At 41.9% G+C, this 20,117-nt stretch overlaps 1 protein-coding gene across 4 annotated transcripts in view; it reads left to right on the top strand.

Annotated features, from left to right (window-relative positions):
* chd6 (chromodomain helicase DNA binding protein 6) overlaps nucleotides 1-20,117 on the top strand; it is a 53,678-nt gene that overhangs the window by 19,745 nt on the left and 13,816 nt on the right. For all 4 annotated transcript variants that reach the window (XM_054783924.1, XM_054783921.1, XM_054783922.1 and 1 more), the window contains 30 exons: nucleotides 575-695; nucleotides 975-1,128; nucleotides 1,442-1,591; nucleotides 3,557-3,622; nucleotides 3,699-3,757; nucleotides 5,493-5,610; nucleotides 6,015-6,101; nucleotides 6,175-6,312; nucleotides 6,510-6,631; nucleotides 6,953-7,196; nucleotides 7,314-7,490; nucleotides 9,093-9,236; nucleotides 9,308-9,406; nucleotides 9,612-9,768; nucleotides 9,956-10,166; nucleotides 10,242-10,437; nucleotides 10,530-10,694; nucleotides 10,889-11,068; nucleotides 11,157-11,267; nucleotides 11,857-12,059; nucleotides 12,263-12,343; nucleotides 13,906-14,024; nucleotides 14,115-14,274; nucleotides 15,970-16,059; nucleotides 16,159-16,262; nucleotides 16,334-16,463; nucleotides 16,552-16,633; nucleotides 16,737-16,794; nucleotides 16,932-17,295; nucleotides 18,748-18,956. In XM_054783924.1, coding sequence (XP_054639899.1) covers nucleotides 575-695; nucleotides 975-1,128; nucleotides 1,442-1,591; nucleotides 3,557-3,622; nucleotides 3,699-3,757; nucleotides 5,493-5,610; nucleotides 6,015-6,101; nucleotides 6,175-6,312; nucleotides 6,510-6,631; nucleotides 6,953-7,196; nucleotides 7,314-7,490; nucleotides 9,093-9,236; nucleotides 9,308-9,406; nucleotides 9,612-9,768; nucleotides 9,956-10,166; nucleotides 10,242-10,437; nucleotides 10,530-10,694; nucleotides 10,889-11,068; nucleotides 11,157-11,267; nucleotides 11,857-12,059; nucleotides 12,263-12,343; nucleotides 13,906-14,024; nucleotides 14,115-14,274; nucleotides 15,970-16,059; nucleotides 16,159-16,262; nucleotides 16,334-16,463; nucleotides 16,552-16,633; nucleotides 16,737-16,794; nucleotides 16,932-17,295; nucleotides 18,748-18,956 — 4,299 coding nt within the window. The remainder of the gene's footprint in view (nucleotides 1-574; nucleotides 696-974; nucleotides 1,129-1,441; nucleotides 1,592-3,556; nucleotides 3,623-3,698; nucleotides 3,758-5,492; nucleotides 5,611-6,014; nucleotides 6,102-6,174; nucleotides 6,313-6,509; nucleotides 6,632-6,952; nucleotides 7,197-7,313; nucleotides 7,491-9,092; nucleotides 9,237-9,307; nucleotides 9,407-9,611; nucleotides 9,769-9,955; nucleotides 10,167-10,241; nucleotides 10,438-10,529; nucleotides 10,695-10,888; nucleotides 11,069-11,156; nucleotides 11,268-11,856; nucleotides 12,060-12,262; nucleotides 12,344-13,905; nucleotides 14,025-14,114; nucleotides 14,275-15,969; nucleotides 16,060-16,158; nucleotides 16,263-16,333; nucleotides 16,464-16,551; nucleotides 16,634-16,736; nucleotides 16,795-16,931; nucleotides 17,296-18,747; nucleotides 18,957-20,117) is intronic.

Here is a 20,117-nt window from a genome sequence, read left to right as displayed (position 1 = left end):
ATCTGCATTGAGTGTGTGGACAATAATGGATCCCATTTGACTGGTTTCATTTTTAAAACATAATAAAACAGAATGGCATTATATGTACTTTTTGAAAATAAAAACACTTTCTTGTTTCTTTACTTTATTTGCCTTTTATTTAACCTACAAATGTGTCAGATCATTTTGCCTGACCCTGTATAAGACAAAGCCCTTGTTGGCTCAATATGGGTGTTCGCAACCCTACGTGACACACACGTAGTGTTTGCTGCTGCACGCCGATCGTTGTTTGTGATTGGCTTTGAAAGGCATTCATTGGCATATGCTCATCACATGCTTCTAACAGAAATTGGCCGATACTAACTGGCGGCAGGTCAATCGGAGCATCCCTAATAATGTTTGGCAATAACGGAATAATGGTTAAATTGAACATAATGTATTCATTCAGAGATCTCTTTAATACCAATAACAGGCTGAAAACAGACATGAAGTCTGACTGGAGTCTGCTGTGTTGTTATGTTATGTTATCAATATTATTATGATATTTTTCTTACCTGTTGCTTGACTTTTTGTTTCCTACACCCTCCTGACCCAGCGCCCCCCCTGAGGACACAAGGCCCGCCCCACACTAGCCTAGGTCATGGCAAGAACCACAGCCAGGCCAGCATCAAGGCCGCAGTCCAGTCAGCGCCCAAACAGAGGGGCCGCAAACCCAGGTAAGAAAGTGGAAAAAGAAGCTACTCAGAGTTTGATGAGGATCTGGATAAAGGTGCAGGTGCAGAATTAAGTTACTACGACGTCATGGGGCATGCTAACCCTCCAGAATGAAAATGATCACATGCTAGTTGGCATCCTTTGAGCTGTAAAGGTCTTTGATGGTAGTCATTCATGCACTGCTTTCACACCCGACTAATTGGTGAGGGTCTGCATTAGAATATTAGTGCACACGCTGTTTGTCATTGTGGCATTTCATCCTCATTCCTCCCCTCATCCAGAGATCCCGGAGCCATGCCGGTGGAGAGGAAAAAGAAGGCCAAGAGGAGAACACAGGCACTGGCTGTCCCAGACGGGGCGGAGAGTGACGACACCACCTCACTGTCAGCCGTCAACACAGGCGGCGAGGACAGCCAGGACCCACTGGACAGCACGGTATGTCTGGATTCTGGAGTCAAGTCTAACTTGTACTAGTTTTCATGAGACAACATCACACTTGACTGTGAAAGAAAGAGGTAAGGAGGGACTATCAGTGCTGGCATTAAGAAAGTAAAACAGATAAATAACAACAAAAATCAAACATCTTAGGGATGAACAGGAACAGAAATTGTAACAAACACATTCCAAAATCTTGTAGAACATCTTCCCGGAAGTGTGGACGCTGTTACAGCCGCACTTTGTGCTATGCTTCATCTAGCCTCTTATAACTCACACTCTCATCCTCTCCCTGCTTCCTCCTCCTCCTCAGAAACGGCGCTCCGGTCGTCAGGTGAAGCGGAGGAAGTACAACGAGGATTTGGACTTCAAGGTGGTGGACGACGACGGGGAGACAATCGCAGTTCTGGGAACTGGCCGCATAGCTGCACTCAATGCTACTGCGCTGGCGTGGCAAGCAGAGGTCACTGTTTTTATGAATCATGCTGCCTTTAAATTCCATTTCAAATTTGCCCCCAAGGACAGGGGTGTCCAAAGTTTTTTCCAGCGAGGGCCACATAGTGAAATATGAAAGGATGCAACTTTGCCACTTGGATATTTGTAAAGCAACACATGTACAGGTGCTGCTCAATCAATTAGAATATGACCAAAAAGTTTTATTTCAGTAATTTCATTCAAAAAGTGAATCTTGTATATTATATACATTCATTACACACAGACTGATATATTTCAAATGTGTATTTATTTTAATTTGGATTATTATAACTGAAAACTCACCCCAAATTCTAAATCCAATTCCAAATCCCAAATTCAGTGTCTCAGAAAATACGACCAATAAAAAAAGGATTTTAGAAATGTTGGCCAACTGCAAAGTATGAACGTGTTCAGCACTCAATACTTTTTCCTGGATTACTGCAGCAATACGGCGTGGCATGGAGTCGATCAGTGTGTGGCACTCCTCAGGTGTTATGAGAGCCCAGGTTCCTCTGAAAGAGGCCTTCAGCTCTTCTGCATTGTTGGTTCTGGCGTATCACATTTTCCTCTTGACAATACCCCATAAATTTTGTGTGCTGGTCAATTAAGCACAGGGTTACCATGTCCTTAAACAAGGTACTGGTAGTTTTGGCACTGTGTGCAGGGGCCAAGTCCTGTTCGAAATTGAACTCTGCATCTATAGTTGTTCAGTAGCGGGAAGCATGATGTGCTCTAAAACTTCCTGGTAGATGGCTGCACTGACCTTGGACCTCAGAAAACACAATGGACCAACACCAGCAGATGACATGGCGCCCCACACCATCACTGACTGTGGAAACTTTACACTGGGCCTCGTGGATTCTGTGCCTCATGTCTCTTCCTCCAGATTCTGGGACCTTGAGTTCCAAAGTAATGTGATGGTGTGGGGTGCCATGTCATCTGCTGGTTTTGGTCCACTGTGTTTTCTGAGGTCCGAGGTCAGTGCATCCGTCTACCAGGAACCTTGAGAGCACTTCATGCTTCCCCCTGCTGACCAACTTTATGGAGATGCAGATTTCATTTTCCAACAGGACTTGGCACCGGTAAAAAAAAAAAGCCCATTATTAATATAAACTTTGCCCCCGCCCTTTTTTTTGCTGTTGTTTTTCACTTTTCAAATATTTCTACTTCCTCCTTAAATAATATCTGTAAATTTTGTTTTTGTAATATCATGACTTTATTTCCATAATATTCTAACTTTTTCCCCAACCTAATTTTCTAAAAATGTTTCTCATAATATTATGGCTTTTACAAAATAACTTATTTGTTCTTTAATATTTCAACTCTATGCTACTAAAATGACATTATTTTTCCTTATATTACAAGTTTATAGTGTAATATTTTGACTTTATTCTGTCAATATTACAGCTATTTCTCTTGTTCCTGCTGTTGTTTTTTTTCCCCCAACTATTTAAACTATTTAAATTTTCTTCTCATAATTATTACTTTATTCCTGTAATGTTTTGACTTTCTTCTAATGACATTATAACTTTTTCTTTCAACTTTATTAATTTATTCATTTTTTGTCTCTCATATTATTACAACTTTTAAAAAAAAAATAATGTTTTTTTTTAATATATTTTAGCCATATGGTATACAACGACATTGTTTTTCCTTACAATATTACAACGTTTTTCTTGTTTGGTTACAGCTTTTTTTGTCTTAATATTGATACTTAATTTTTGTAAAATTACTGCTAATTTGTCATTTTTTGCTGGTTTTTAAAAACATTTTTGTTAAATTCTATTTTTAGATTGTGTGGCAGGTCAAAGGGCCTCAAATAGCCGCACTTGAAACACCCCTGATTTATCCATTTCATCCATCATTTATATCATCTTTAGACATATTGGTGTCTGCATGTAGAACTATAATTATTCTTTATAAAGTATAAAAGACTGATCTGTTTTCTTAACAGGAGCCGCCTGAGGATGAGGCCAACATTATTGAGAAAATCCTTTCCGTGCGAGCCGTCAAGAAGGAGGTAAAAGGTCACAGATGTGCACGCTGGCCCTTGTTGTTGTGTTTTGTTCTTAATATGTGACTTTATGTCTCCGCAGACGTCGTCAGAGGACCAAGCAGAGGAGATGGAGGAGTTTTATGTCAAGTACAGAAACTTGTGAGTCAGTCGACATTCCTGCTCTTATGTTCTCTCTGTGAAGTCTTTGCACTGTTAGCTTTGTCAAAGGTTGAAAGCACGCTGTGTTTATTGTTGGTCCATGCTCTCCGAAGAAGATTTTTGGATGCTAAACCCAAACGTCATTTGATGACTTTGTTAGATCTGGTAAATGAGAAGCTTTTGCAGCATTCATCTCTTCCTCAGCTGTAGTTTTCCCTCATCCTCGTCCTCATCATCCACTGTCCTCTCAGGACCCCACGTAGTTACGCAGCCATTAGCATTCATTGTAATAATGTATTCCCTAAGTCAGGGGTGTCCAAACGTTTGTACAGCGAGGACTACATAGTGAAAAAGGAAAGGATGCATGGGCCACTTTGACCATTTGTAAAGACATGTTAAGAACTTATATGTACATACTTCAAGAAAGAAATGCATTATAACTTTGTAATAAAGGAGAAATACTACTAAAATGACATTTTTTTCCCATAACACTATAAGTTTATTCTTGTAAAATTGTGACGTTTTTTTTGCCTTCGATTAGACTTCTTCTTTTCCAATTTTCCAACTATTTCAACTTTCGTAAATTCGTAATTATGACTATTTCCATAATATTTTTACTTTATTTCCATAATATTATAACTTTACCCAAACCTAATTTTCTAAAAATTGCAAGTTTATTTTGTTTGTTTCTCATAATGTTACATCTTTTCAACTTCTAAAATAGTTATTTTTCCTCATGATATTATAAGTTTATTCTTGTTAAATTGTCATTAGAATACGACTTTTTTCTCATAATATTTTGACTTTATTCTTGTAACATTTTTGCTGTTTTTTATTCCATTTCTGCTGTTCCTTTTTAAAAAAATAAATTTTCAAAAATTTCAACTTTTTTCTTGTACAGTTTCTTCCTGTAATATTATGACTTTAATACCATAATATTTGGACACCATTCCCGGAATATTTCCTCAAGCTAATTTTCCAAAAACATCTTCATTTGTTTTTTTTTGGTTCCCATAATATTACAATTTTAAATAAATAATAATAATAAATAAATGTTTCAATTTTATGCTACTAAAATGAAATTTTTTCTTGTCATATTATGAGTTATTCTTGTAAAATTGCGTAGATTACATTATGACCTTCTTTTAATATTTTGACTTTATTCTTTTAAAATTACAGCTCTATTTTTGCTGTTTTTGTTTTTTAATTTTTCAACTATTTAAACTTTCTTGTAAATTTTCTTCTTGTAATACATGACATGACATTATTCCCATAAAATTTTGATTTCATTCCCATAATATTATAACTTTTTAGTAAACCAAATTTTCCAAAAATTAAATTTTTTTTTGCTTTCTCATAATATAAATTTTTTTTTAAATCTCCTTTTTCTGTAATATTTCAGCTTTATGCTACTAAAATTACATTACTCTTCCTCCTATTACTTTATTCTTGTGAAATTACAACTTTTTTTTTTGTTTTCTTAATTAGATTTCATTCTATTTCTTTATTAAACTTTATTATATTATATTTACTGCCGCGGGGCAGTAAAAAAAAAAAAAAACAGCTGTGGACTGCAAATGACCCCCGGGCTGCACTTTGGACACCCCTCCCCTAGGTAGATGATATCCACGCAGTTAAATCAGAGTGACATTTAGACATTTACATGTTTAGATTGACTCCTTTTGGTCTGTGAGGTTCTCCGCTGCTCATCCTCAACGTTCTGTTTTTTCTGTAGCTCTTACCTGCACTGCAAATGGGCCACGCTGGGGGAGCTGGAGAAAGATCCCCGAATCCACCAGAAGATAAAACGTTTCAGGACCAAACGGGCGCAGATGAAGCACCTGTTCACTGAGGTCAGATGTCTCTTTTGAACCTTTGCAGAGCGTGGGATCATTTTACATAAATAATAATGCAATGTGACTGCTTGAGAGGCAAGGCTTGGATAGGAAGTTATTTAGCTACATGTGAGGGTCAGAATATTAGAAATCGCTCTCAGTATTATACAATAGCCAGCTGCTCAAGAACAATAAACATATTGTGAAATGAATATCCAAGTTTGTGTATTATCAGGAAGTCATGTCATGCTAAAAATACACTTACAGAGGCCTTATATTTGATTGACAATCTTGTCTAGTGGAACTTTTAAGGTGTGTTCTACACGTTATGGACTTCAGAGGTCCTACTCTGCTTCCTTATTGTCCACATATTGTTTCAAGTGGTACCTGTAACTCATCACTAACTATTTATCCTCCCCTAGCCTGATGAGGATTTGTTTAATCCGGACTACATAGAGGTGGACAGGGTGCTGGAGGTGGCTGTCACCACGGACACAGAGACTGCAGAGGTTTGTGAGACATACTGCGTGTGTGTGTGTAGCACACACACAAACCACTGTGTTTGTATGTGTGTGGTGGCAGGAGGTGACCCACTACTTGGTGAAGTGGTGCAGCCTCTCGTACGAGGAAGCCACCTGGGAGCTGCAGGAGGACTTGGACCCTGAGAAGATCAAAGAGTTTGAGGAGATCCAGAAAGTACCAGCAGACCTCCGACATGTGGTGAGAAGAAACACAGAGAGATACAACTACAGAGTACTACCAAAACTACATGCTTTTGAAGCTTTTTTCACTAATAAGATCATTGGAATGCAAAAAAAATTAATGAACTCACAGTTTACGGCGAAATTCCATCTCTCTCCTCCACAACGTCTCATAAAAGTGTAAGTGTAAAATGTGTGTATGTGTGCACGTCTCAGGAGCGTCCTCCCCCTGAGAAGTGGCAGAAGCTGGAGCGCTCCAGAGATTACCGCAATGGGAACCAGCTGAGAGAGTATCAGTTGGAGGGGATGAACTGGTTACTGTTCAACTGGTACAATAGGTGAGGAAGCTACTGGAACCAGTCGTCTGAGAGGTGGAAGACTAGAAATCACTGCACATTAGACATTTCTCATGATACTTGTGCTGTGTCTCCATTGGTTCACTTGTGTACTTACACTTACAATGCGTTCACATTATGAAGTACTGAACATTGCAGTACACTGTAAGTACCTGGATGTTGCACACAAAACACTAAAAATGGCGAGTGCGCCCTTAACATCCTTAATAGTCACTATCCTGGCTACTCTGTAGCCGAAGGGGAGGAACTATCTATGTCTTAGATTGACATCACCTGAGATAGTTCCTTCCTCTGTGCTATCAGGAAAAACTGCATCTTGGCGGATGAAATGGGCCTCGGGAAGACCATCCAGTCCATCACCTTCCTATATGAGATCTTCAGCATGGGGATCCGCGGCCCCTTCCTCATCATCGCCCCCCTGTCCACCATCACCAACTGGGAGCGCGAGTTCCGCACTTGGACGCACATGAACGTCATCGTGTACCACGGCTCGCAGATCAGCCGACAGATGATCCTGCAGTATGAAATGTTTTACCGAGACGCTCAGGTGAGGCTTGCTTTTTTTGTTTGTTGTCCTTGTCGGGACGCGTGAGGAGTACAAGGTCGTGAGGTGGACGTACCGTATTAAATGTTGGCACTTGATGATGAAAGCGTGTGTCGGCAGGGTAACACCGTGCCGAGCGTGCTCAAGTTTCACGGGCTGATAACCACCTTTGAGATGGTGATGGCCGACTGTCCCGAGCTAAAAAAGCTGCAGTGGCGCTGCGTGGTGATCGATGAGGCCCACCGACTGAAGAACAGGAACTGCAAGCTGCTGGAAGGACTCAAACTCATGAACCTGGTCAGTCTTCTTTCAAATGATTCATTTCTTTGCTCCTTCAGCATTGAAAGCTGGCATTCATTTAGGAGGGAAATGAAATGTTTAAACACATGAAGTCATCTCTTCTGTACTCTACAAACTGGATCTACGATGGTGATGGGAAACTCGATTCCTTTTACTGACTCCAGTTCTTATGAGTCAGTCACTGAAGTGATACGGGTACTAAGTCACAAAGCTCAAAACTCTCAGATGCGCAACATGTTGCATCTGCGAGTCAGTGAAACTTGATTCTTTGTTGAGCACCCCTGAGTCAATGAAACTCAAGTTTTTGTCATTCCATGAATCGGAGAAACATGAGTCGTAGTCGAGCACCGGTGAGTCAGTGAAACTCAAGTCTTCATCAACCCACGAGTCAGTGCGTCTTCATTTAGTACCTGTGAGTCAGTAAAACTCAAGTCTTTGTCGAGCACCCGTAAGTCAGTGAAAATCGAGTCTTTATTTAACCCACTAGTCAGAGAAACTCAAGTCTTCATCAAGCACCTGTAAGTCAGTGAAACTCGAGTCCTCTTCAACGCACAAACCGGTGAAACTCGAGTCTTTGTCAAGCAACCGTGAGTCAATGAAATGGAGTCCATCCGCAAGTCAGTAAAACTCAAGATCGTCAAATGCCCGTGAGTCTTCGTCAACCTGCGAGTCAGTGAAACTCAAATCTTTGTTGAGTACCGGTGAGTCAGTGAAAGTCAAGTCATTGTCAACCCACAAGTCAGTGAAACTGGAGTCTTCGTCAACCCGCAAGTCAGTGAAACTCGAGTTTTTGTTGACTACCCGTGAGTCAGTGTAACTTGAGTCTTTAAAAAGTACCCGTGAGTCATTATAACTCAAGTCTTTGTCAAGCACTCATGAATCAGTGAAAGTTAAGTCTTCATCACCTGGCTGTCAGTGAAACTCAATGTCAAGTACGAGGGAGTCAGAGAAACTCAAGTCTTTGTTGAGTACTCATGAGTCAGTGAAACTCGAGTCTTTGTCAAGTACCCGGGAGTCACTTAAACTCGGGTCTTTGTCGAGTACCAGTGAGTCAGTGAAACTCGAGTCTTCATCAACTTGTGAGTCAGTGAAACTGTAATCTTTGTTGAGTACCTGTGAGTCACTGAACTCGAATATTTGTTGAGCAGCCGTGAGTTAGCGAAACTCAAGTAATTGTCAACCCAGGAGTCACTGAAACTTGCGTCTTCGTCAAGCACCCATGAGTCAGTGGAACTTGAGTTTTCATCAATCCGTGAGTCAGTGAGGCTCGAGTCTTTGCTGAGTACCCATGAGTCAGTGAAACATAAGTCTTCGTAGAGTACCTGTGAGTCAGTGAAACTTGAGTCTTTGTCGAGCACCCGTGAGTCAGTGAAAATCGAGTCTTCATGAAACTCGCGGGTTGAGTTAGTTATGCAGCTTGGGCAGGAAGTGCAAAGTATAAATGAAGTTAAAGTAACAGGAGCACAATTTGTAACCTGGGTTTTGTTTTTAATTTAGCTTGCGGTAGTAGGGGCAAGTAAGTGAACGTGAGGTTTGAACAACTCTCTCATGACTCGCACATCTCGCAATTGACAATGTTCTTGTCGTTGTTTGTGGCAGGAGCACAAGGTTCTGCTAACAGGAACGCCTCTGCAGAACTCAGTGGAGGAGTTGTTCAGTTTGTTGAACTTCCTGGAACCGCTGCAGTTCCCATCGGAGAGCACTTTCCTGGAGGAGTTTGGAGACCTCAAAACGGATGAGCAGGTGGGTTGAAATACACGGCGCTTTTCAGGATGACGTGCATGAATCACCAACCTGACATTTGGCCTCAACAGGTGAAGAAGCTTCAGGCCATCTTGAAGCCAATGATGCTGAGGAGACTGAAGGATGATGTGGAAAAGAACCTTGCACCTAAAGAAGAGACAATCATAGAGGTACAACACCAATTTATCAAGCGTTCTTGACTGCTCTTGTCTTCACTCCTCTTCAAACCTTGCGAGTGCAAGAGTTCTGTTTTCATCGCTATCGAGTTCTTCCTTTGTTAATTAGAAATTTTTCTGGATGAAGATTTTCAGTCGCGGTGGACCCTTTTCATCAACAATGTTGCTGAGAATTCTCACCATCTTTGTGTTCCCGCAGGTGGAGCTGACAAACATTCAGAAAAAATACTATCGAGCCATCTTAGAGAAGAACTTCTCCTTCCTGTCCAAAGGAGCAAACCAGCACAATATGCCAAACCTCATTAACACAATGATGGAGCTCCGCAAGTGCTGCAACCACCCGTACCTGATAACTGGTGAGCGTGCCACGAGAGGCAGGTCCCTTTTTGGGGCAGGTATAGCGAAAGAGGACAATGGAACTCTAATAGTTTCATATTGGACCTAGTTATTCAAGGCCTATGATGGGTCTTTGATGATCATTTTGTCTCAAACTCACTTTTGTCCACATCGGGTAACTTCTCCCTTACCTTGCACTTCTACCAGGAGCGGAGGAGAAGATTCTGGAAAGCTTCAGGAAGAGCCACAGTCCGGATGCGCCTGACGTGCAGCTGCAGGCGATGACCCAGGCAGCTGGCAAACTGGTGCTGATTGACAAGCTGCTACCCAAACTGCTGAGCGGGGGCCACAAAGTCTTGGTCTTCTCCCAGATGGTGCGCTGCCTGGACATCCTGGAGGACTACCTCATCCAGAGGCGGTGAGAAGGAGAAGAAATGTTCCCAGGTCTGTTCCAGGCCAAAATCAAATCATTTTCCGTGAATGTCACTCACAGATACACATATGAACGCATCGACGGACGCGTGAGAGGGAATCTGCGACAGGCCGCCATCGACCGGTTCTGCAAGCCAGATTCAGACCGCTTTGTTTTCCTGCTGTGCACCAGAGCAGGAGGGCTGGGAATCAACCTGACGGCGGCAGACACGTGCATCATCTTTGACTCGGACTGGAACCCCCAGAACGACCTGCAGGTGGGCACCAGCCGCACTTGGTTCCGTTCATCCTCATACTGGACATGGCACTAATGAGATCATTTGCAACGTTTCCCATCACCCTCGGTCAGGCTCAGGCGCGCTGCCACCGCATCGGCCAGAGCAAAGCGGTGAAGGTCTACAGACTCATCACGAGGAACTCCTACGAGAGGGAGATGTTCGACAAGGCCAGTCTGAAGCTGGGACTGGACAAAGCCGTCCTCCAGGACATCAACCGCAAAGGAAACCTCAACGGGGTGAGACTTGCTGTGTAGATTAAATCATTCCCTGGATCTTTTCCTCATGACTCATATGGTGACCCATATCAGATTGTTTTCTGATGTGAAAAGGCACCAACATGTGAAGGCACATGTAGTGCAGTGCATATTTTTATCATGGCAGTGCATGCTTTATTTCTCCTGCTGATGGGAATGTGATGACCGTTGTGCAGGTGCAACAGCTCTCTAAGCTGGAGGTGGAGGATTTGTTGAAAAAGGGGGCATATGGAGCGCTGATGGACGAAGAAGACGAGGGCTCCAAGTTCTGCGAGGAGGACATCGACCAGATACTTCAGAGACGGACCCAGACCATCACCATCCAGTCTGAAGGGAAAGGATCCACGTTTGCAAAGGTCCGAAGGCCAGCAGGACAAGTTTTTAACATCTATTTGTTGTTATGAACATAGAGGAATAATATAAGCACATCTTTCATCTCCTCAGGCCAGCTTCATCTCCTCCGGCAACAGGACTGACATTTCTCTGGACGACCCCAACTTCTGGCAGAAATGGGCCAAGATCGCAGAAGTAGAAATTGATTCGAGATCCGAGAAGGTAAAGTGGAAAAGAGAACATTCTGACAAGGGAGCGTTCATGCTTGAGAGATCAAGTGGAACCTCTTCAGGTCAGACACAATCTGCTCCGCAACACCTGAACACTAGCAAATGGGGCTAAAAAATAAAAGTCGTTTATTGCCAATACAGTAATCCTTCACCAAGTAGAGCTTCAAATTTCACACCTTCACTCTTATCACTCTTTTTCTAAAATATATTAAAAAGTCATTGCTTTTTCACGGTTGAATATGATCTGTTATTAGTCCAGAATTTTACATATTTTTGGCCTAAAGTAAGCATTTTCAAGCAAAAACATTTCTAAATGAAGTAAAATACAAATATAAGGCATTCAGAAGACTCATTCAAAGACGTTGTGATGATATACCAGCTGTCACTACTCTTACATTGATGAGACAATAGCCACCACAGGTAGCACTGTACAGAACAAAGAAACCCAAATCTTTGAATTTTTCACTTCTATGACAATAAATTCCAATTCTATTGGTTGTGGGGGAATATGTCACATGTTTTCATAGTTGCAGACCTAAGACCATGAAAAAAAAGCATATTTCTTCATCTCCACATCACAGGAGTCGCTGGTGATCGACACGCCTCGCGTGAGGAAGCAGACGCGCCACTACAACTCCTTTGAGGATGACGAGTTGATGGAATTCTCTGAACTGGACAGCGACTCGGAGGAGAAGCCGTGTCGGACTCGTCGCTTGGGAGAGCGCAGCCGTCGCTATCTTCGCGCCGAGTGTTTCCGAGTGGAAAAGAACCTGCTCATTTTTGGGTAAGATGAAAAAACATAAAAACAAGTCTGTTAGCTCGTTGAAGAGTACAAAGACTGATTAAACCTTCGCACCTCATCAGTGCACTTTTCAGTAAGCGCCAATGTGAATGGAAATGAACATGGAAATGGAAATGTAATATTTACAAATTGTCATTTGAACGGAAGAAAATCAACTTGTTCATATTTTCTTCTTCCCTGTCAAGTTGGGGCAGGTGGAAGGACATCCTCAACCATGGGCGCTTTAAGTGGCATCTGGCAGAGCGAGACATGGAGGCCATTTGCAGGTCAGTATCATCCCTGCATCACGTGGAAAAGGATGAGACAACCAAGCATGTCTTTTATGGGCCTTGGAAGCAAACACTTGTCCAAGGTGTCTTGCTAAGATGAAGAATGAAGATTCAGGGACATCCTAATTGGTGTTTCACCCACACACACACGCACACACGCACACATGCACACACACGCAGCGTAGCCGACTGTAATGTACTTGCTCCTCGAGAGTTACATTTGGAGTGTGCAACGTGTCCATGTATGTGTGTGGGGGGCTTGGGTTGAGAATATACGGCGATACAAACGCATGCATTAGCTCCTCCACGAGTAAGACCTCATTATGCTACAGCAGGGGTCACCAACGTTTTTTCTTGCGAGAGCTACTTTTAGAAAATGAAAATGGCCACGAGCTCCTCATTTTGGTAGAAATGATTTTCATACCTTATTTCAACCCAAACAAATCAAATATGCTTGTTTTACCAAAACATTAGCAAAATGCTGGTATCCACAACTCACATTTTATGTTTCAGAATACACTAAGTCCCCTACTAACGAACATCCGACGTGCGAACACTCGGAGATACGAACACATGCCGACTGGTCTATTTTTTCATGTATTTTGCCTGATAAGTCCATATTTATACAGCTACTTGCTTGACCGACCGGCAAGCCCATATTTAAACTGCGACATGCTTGACCAGCAGAGGGCACTGTGACACTGCTATTGGGACCAACAGCGGGAGAACAAGAGGGGGGGTGGACAGCGAAAGCTACATTGCTTTGGACATTGGACAGAGCGTGTGATTAAAGTTTATGAAGAGTTAATAGGCCTGCTTAATTCGACACCACCCACAGAACACTACCTCTTTTAGAAGAGTCTAACAACGACGACGACTTGTCCTTTTTTTCAATATCTCCTCCTCCACCACCACTACCAACGACGTATGCTCGACCACTCCTCTTCAAAGGTAAATAACATTTATCATTACGTATTATTATATCATTTTTTATTATTGTTTTTTCATTAATTATCCTCGTTTACTATTACGACTGCATCCAAATTCATATTTACATACACATATACTGTATATGTATACACGTACATGTAGTACCTGTATCATTGGTAATATTACCTTTTCCCCTACTTAAGAACAATTCGACTTAAGAACGGTCATCTGGAACCAATTGTGTTCGTTAGTTGGGACTTAGTGTACATTTCTTTGTAGTGTTCTCACATTATTAACTGAAAACCTGAATGAAAAGCAGGCTTGCGGGCACCTCATGTGGTCGTGGGGGGCACCACGTTGGTGACCCCTGTGCTACAGCGTGCCCTCCGACGGATCTTGACGTGCACTACAACCTTGCGTCAATAGTGACTGTGATTGGTCGGCTTTTTTAGGACATAGAATTGTAAGTCACATGCTCAGAATCAAGCCTGCGTAGTGCCGATGCTGGTGCATAATCCAGCCTAAACATTTCACAAACTTTCATAATAGAGTTTGTCCTCCACATGATGATAAACTGTAGGCATGACCGTGTAGAGACAGTAATGACAATGTGTGTTGTTGTTTTGTAGGGCCCTGCTGGTCTACTGTCTGAAACACTACAAAGGCGACGACAAGATCAAGAGCTTCATCTGGGATCTGATCTCACCCAGCAAGGATGGCCAAGACCAGGAGCTGCTCAACCACTCAGGTCAGCACGTCACCTTTCACGCAAGCTCCGTTCCATCCCTCAGGAAACGTGTGTGGCCGGTTCAGCACCACTCACCCGTCTGTCCCTCAGGTTTAGCAGCTCCAGTTCCTCGTGGCCGTAAGGGGAACAAAGTGAAGCATCAGCTGAACGTTCCAGAGTTGAAGAACGCCGACTGGCTTACCCACTGCAACCCTGAGGTGGTGCTGCAGGACGACAGCTACAAGAAACATCTGAAACAACACTGCAACAAGTCAGCTTGCTGCTATTCATACTCATTCTGATCCACGCATTTAGACCCATTTAGTTACGTCACAGAACTGTGTGAGAAACAAATGATTGGTAGAAATGATGCTTGTTTGAAATTATTATTATTATTTTTTTTTTACAGCGTATGAACGCTGTTACAGGCCGAGCCTGGCCCTTTAAGAAGAAGTGCATTGTGGGAAGTTTAGTGTTTTAGTTCTGTGCTATAGCAGGAGGCGGCAGCGGCTCTCTATTCTCTCTCTTCTGTCTGCAGTGCCCATTGTCTTCTGCGTCCTAATTGTCTGTAGACCAGGGGTCACCAAGGTTTTTCCTTGTGAGAGCTACTTTTACAAAATGAAAATGGCCAAGAGCTACTCATTTTTGTAACAATTATTTTCAGAGCTTATTTTAAACCCAAACAAAGCGAATATGCTTGTTTTACCAGAACATTAACAAAATGCTGGTGTCCACAACTCACATTTTTTATTTCAGAATGCATTTCTTTCTACTGTTCTTTCATTATTAACTGAAAACCTGGATGAAAATCAGGCTTGCGGGCACCTCATGTGGTCGTGGGGGGCTACCTGGTGCCCGCGGGCACCACGTTGGTGACCCCTGCTGTAGACCATTGTCAATCAATCTCCTTTGTGCCGTCTCCTGTTGTGGTCATGGCCACCACACTAGCTAATCGTGTGAGTTGCTTGCTAACCGGCAATACTGTAAACAATAGAAGAAAAATGTTTAACAAGGATACGAAAACGCTACAGCCGAACGGCACCAGGCGTTGATAGAGGAATGAAATACATGTGAGTCGCTTAATAATTTATTGTGTCCAACCTAGTAGGTTGATCATTAAAATTCAAACCTAATTTGAACTTTGAGAATGTTTAAATAATAGAGAATATGTGAAAAAAATGCCTGACTGAGAAAAGTGTAATAAGTGTATGGTGAGGGGTTTTACAGCCTTAAATAATAATTGTAAATAATATATAGTTTGCGACTTTGCGGATTTCACTTATTTTGGGAACCTATCCCCCGTGATAAACGAGGGAACAAATCCAAATAATAGTACTCCAAGGTAATAGTCATCCAAATAATAGTACTACAGGTGAATCTTGGACATGAATAAAGTATCTATCTAGCTATCTATCTAGCTGTGTAACTATCTATCTATCTATATAACTGTCTATCTATCTACAGTATCTGTCCATCCGTCCGTCCATCCATCCATCCTAAGGTAATAGTCATCCAAATAATAGCATTCCAACGTAATAGTGATCCAAATAATAGCATTCCAAGGTAATAGTCATTCAAATAATGGTATACCACAAGATAATAATGAACCAAGTAATGGTATATCTAAGATAACAGACTGTTGTCTTTTATAAGATGCAAACTGGATGTTGATCGACATAATTTTGACATTTTTCGGCCATTGTGTTCGTTACTCATACTTCAGCAGACGTTACTCAGGCGTATTTGGACATTATTCTTTCTGTTCTGTCTACAGTCAATGAAAAAATTTGAATTTGACACCATCTGATTGGCAGTATGGAACATAGCCATAAGATATGGATGTTTTGTTGAAATAGCTTAGCCTATATTGACCAACATTGGATTGCTTTTAGTTTCTTTAATTTAGAAAATGTATCGTGGCCCCCACGTCAGCTTCCAGTGATAGTGTTTGCATGTGTCACTGCAGGGTACTGCTGAGGGTGAGGATGTTGTACTACTTGAAGGTGGAGGTTCTGGGTGAGGCTGCCAATCAGGCTCTGGAGGGTGTGGCAGCCAGGTACGCTGCGTTATCTTGTCTTTGCTTCTGTTTGATGTGTGACAGACACACTATGGATGGTAATTATGTGACTGATGCAACCACCGTGTCCCCTGCCAGTAAATTGGACGTGTCGCTGCCAGACATCGACTACATCGAGATTCCAGCTTCGTGGTGGGATGCAGAGGCAGACAAGTCTCTTCTCATAGGTGTCCACAAACACGGTGAGCTGTTTGACGTGGTTGTTTGATGAAGAACAAGGTTTTTATAAAATGCCATGCGTTCCCTTGACCAGGCTACGAGCGCTACCACGCTATGCGCGCCGATCCAGACCTGTGCTTCCTGGAGAGGGTCGGGATGCCTGATGTCACTGCGCTGTGTGCGGAGCAGGGAGGAGGGGAGGTCGCTTCAGACATCACTGACAGGTAGGAGAATGCTTTTGCACTTGTATTGTGTCGCATTGGTTAAAACTGCAGCTAGTCCACATTGTGTTCCACTATCTTTCTTTTTCAGCGGCGTGGTCAAAGCAGAAGACGCCAGTGAGAGCAGTGGAAGTAAAGTTGATGGTGGAGATGTTCGTGATGAGAGCAGCAAGGTGAAGATACAAGTCCAATGTGTCCTAACATGGTGATTGGTGATGGAGGCTAAATCGGCTTCTCTCGTCCATTTTGTCTTCAATGTTTGTCTTCCATCTTCAGGGAGAGGAGACCTGCTTCAGCACGGACACCTCTGACAAGCCGGACAGTACCGCTCCAGGTGAGAGCTGCTCAGCTGTTGTAAATGTGGTGACGTGTGGCTGGTTGGTGAAGTAACCACACAAGCTCAATCTGTTGGTGATGATGGTTGATGATGGTAAATCGGTGTGCGGTTCTAATGAAGTCACTGCTTTACAGACTCCCACTTGTCGGCTGACCTGTGCGCCCAGGACGCCACTTTGGTCACAACAACGGCAGGAACAGGAACAGGGACTGGCGTGGCAGCCCTCCATGTGGTCCAAGCGCGACCCCTGTGGCCCACGGGCCCCGCGCTGACAGCCCGCCTACGACGCCTCATCACTGCCTACCAGCGCTTCACGCTGCGCCGCGAGCCCCTGCTGAGGCCAGACTTCTTGCTTCATGACGGCATGGTTGGCATAGGGGTGGCCCCCCACGGGCACCACACAGAGGGGCCGTTGGCCTGGCAGCTGGGGGAGGAGCTGAGGCGGTGCTCTGTGGCTGCCGCTGAACCGGACGCTGTTTTTCTGGAGTGGCAGAGAAGGTGAGATGATACCACTGAAATGTTTTCTAAAGCAATGTTGCATATCTACCTGGCAAAATATGACATTAACACCACAAGGGACAAACTGAGAGGAATTAGGTGACCAATTTTTGCAGATTATCGCCAGAACTTAATGGGAACATCCTTAAAAGAAATCCACAAAGCTGTTCTGATGTTAACATAATCCTACATTAAGGGTGTCTGAAGTGTGGCCCGCCGCTGTTTTTTTTATTAACTCATTCAATCCCAGCAACTTTTCAAAAGACAATCCCTTCAGTACCGGCCATTTTAGACGGTTTTGACTGATTTTGTGTGAAGGCACACAAAATATTGTGTTCTATGGCTATACAGTATAAAGGTGGAACCTACAGAAAGAAAGATTAGACTCTCGTCTTTCATCAGAAAAAAAAGTTTGTTTCTACCTTTTTCCATTCTTTAGTAATCAGCAGCAGAACATAGGTACGTTTCAGGAAAATATCAGTTCCCAACAAGAAAAGGGGAAAAATGTACGACTTGCTCTACCTCCTGAACCCCACTGCTGCCCGCAGCACATTTGGGGGCACATATGCCCAATTGGCCTTCAGCACGTTCTAAAGGAAACTTAAAAAAAAAAAAAAAAAGCAGCAAAAATGCAAAATCAGCAGTAATTTTACAAGAATAAAGTGAAAATATTAAGATGAAAAATTATAAATCGTAATTTTACGAGAATAACATCGTAATATTATGAGAAAAAAGGTTGAAATATTAAAGACAAATTTTTAAAATCATAATATGATGAAAAAATAAGGCAGAAGCGAAAACATTTTTGGAAAATTAGGTGGTGAATAAAGTTCTAATGTTACGAGAACAAAGTATAAAGAATAAAATCATAATTACAAGAAAGAAGTTGAAATACTTGGAAAAACAAAAAAAACCCAGCTGAAAAAAAACCAGCTGTAATTTAACAAGAAAAAAAGTCGTATTCGTTGGTAATATCATGAGGAAAAATAATGTAATTTTAATGACTTGACAGTTGCAATATTAAATATTTTTTTGTTTTGAAGTCATAATATGAGAAACAAACGAAACAATATGAAGTTTTCATTTTTGGAAAAAATTAAAATTATATGGGAATTATGTCATAATATTACGAAAATAATATTTATGAATATTATTTATGAAGAAAGTTGAAAAAATTGCAGCAAAAATGAGAAATTGAGGTAAAAAAGAGCAAAGAGTGAAGTTGATACTAATAATAGGCTTTTTCACCTATAAGCTGAGTTTTGTAGTATATCTACAGTACATGTGTTGCTTTACAAAATATCAAAGTGGCAAAGTTTCATCCTTTCATTTTTCACGATGTGAGCCTTGCTGGAAAAGGTTTTGACACCCCTGTCCTACGTTATGTAGTTTTGTAACATTCCCCAGAAAACAATGGCTGGCTTTCATCCATACGTCTGCTGTGTGTCTCAGGTGGACTCGTCGAGAGCAGATGGACTTCTACCGCACGGTGTCGTCGTTTGGAGTGGTGTACGACCCCGAGAGGAAAGTCTTTGACTGGTCCCAGTTCAGAGTTCTGGCCCGACTGGAGAGGAAGACGGACGAGAGTTTGGAGAGATACTTCAACTCCTTTGTCAACATGTGCAGGACGGCATGCAAGCTGCCCCCCAGGAAAGAGGAAGGTGGGATCTGCCATGGTTTTGGAACATAGGACAGTGTGGTTGCTTTGAACTGTTGCAGTAAGATGCTGCCAGGTGTAGGTGCTGGCATCCAAACAAAACTCACATTTGTGGGTGCCTTGGTGGTACAAGGGTCCATACGTGCCTTTCATTGCCGGGAAGGGGGCTGCTTTTTTCATGGCGGCAGTAATGACATTTATACATTGCTGGCTTACATGGAGCCCGGAAAACATCATGAATGTTTTTTATCACCTGCGTGTATCATAAGACGCAAGCACACCAGTAAGTCAATAAGTTCATAGTCTCTTGTTCAGTAAGGTTTAAAATCATGAGATTGTGTTGGACATTTCTTACATCACAAACAAAAAAGCTGGGTTGCTATAAAAGCAGGGGTGTTTGAAGTGTTTGTTTCTTGGCCCACTGCACATTGTAGCGATAAAATCAAACAAAAAAAAGCAGCAAAAATGGGAAAAATGCAACAAAAGGGTGTAGTGAGAAAAATATATCACATATTGAAACTGTTTCTACAAAATAAAAAAATTAGGAGATGCTTCACATTGGCTTTCTTACCGATATCCAGGTAGCAGGAGTGTCCAAATGTTTTTCCAGGGAGGCCCACATAGTGAAAAATGAAAGGATGCAACTTTGCCACTTTGTGTAAAGCAACACATGTGGATATACTAAGAAACTCAGCTTTGTGATTTAGGTGCAAAAGCCTACTATTAGTAGTATCAACTTCACTCCTTTCCCCCCCATTTTTCCCATTCTATAAATGTTAACTTTCTTCTCAAATAACCATTGTAAATTTTCTTCTCATAATATTATGACTCTATTCCCATATTTTGACTTTATTTTCATAACATTAGAACTTTTTCCCCAAACAAATTTTGCTTATGTTTTTCATATTGTTACGTCTTTAGAAAAATTACATTTTTTCTTTAATATTTCAACCCTATGCTACTAAAATTATTTTTCCTCTTAATATTATGAGTTTATTCTTGCAAAACTGTGACTTCTTTTCTCGTTAGAATCCAACTTTTTTCCCTTTCTTTCCCTTTTTTTCCATTTCTGCTTTTTAAAATTTTTTCCAACTGTTTCAAATGTATCTGTGTAGGCTCTCAGTCGTACAGGAGTTGTCCATCGAGGGAAAGGCTTCTTGAGACG

This window comes from Dunckerocampus dactyliophorus, chromosome 8 (genome assembly GCF_027744805.1).
Source record: "Dunckerocampus dactyliophorus isolate RoL2022-P2 chromosome 8, RoL_Ddac_1.1, whole genome shotgun sequence".
In the NCBI taxonomy this organism is placed as follows: domain Eukaryota; kingdom Metazoa; phylum Chordata; class Actinopteri; order Syngnathiformes; family Syngnathidae; genus Dunckerocampus; species Dunckerocampus dactyliophorus.
This window is presented reverse-complemented; position numbering and strand designations above follow the sequence as displayed.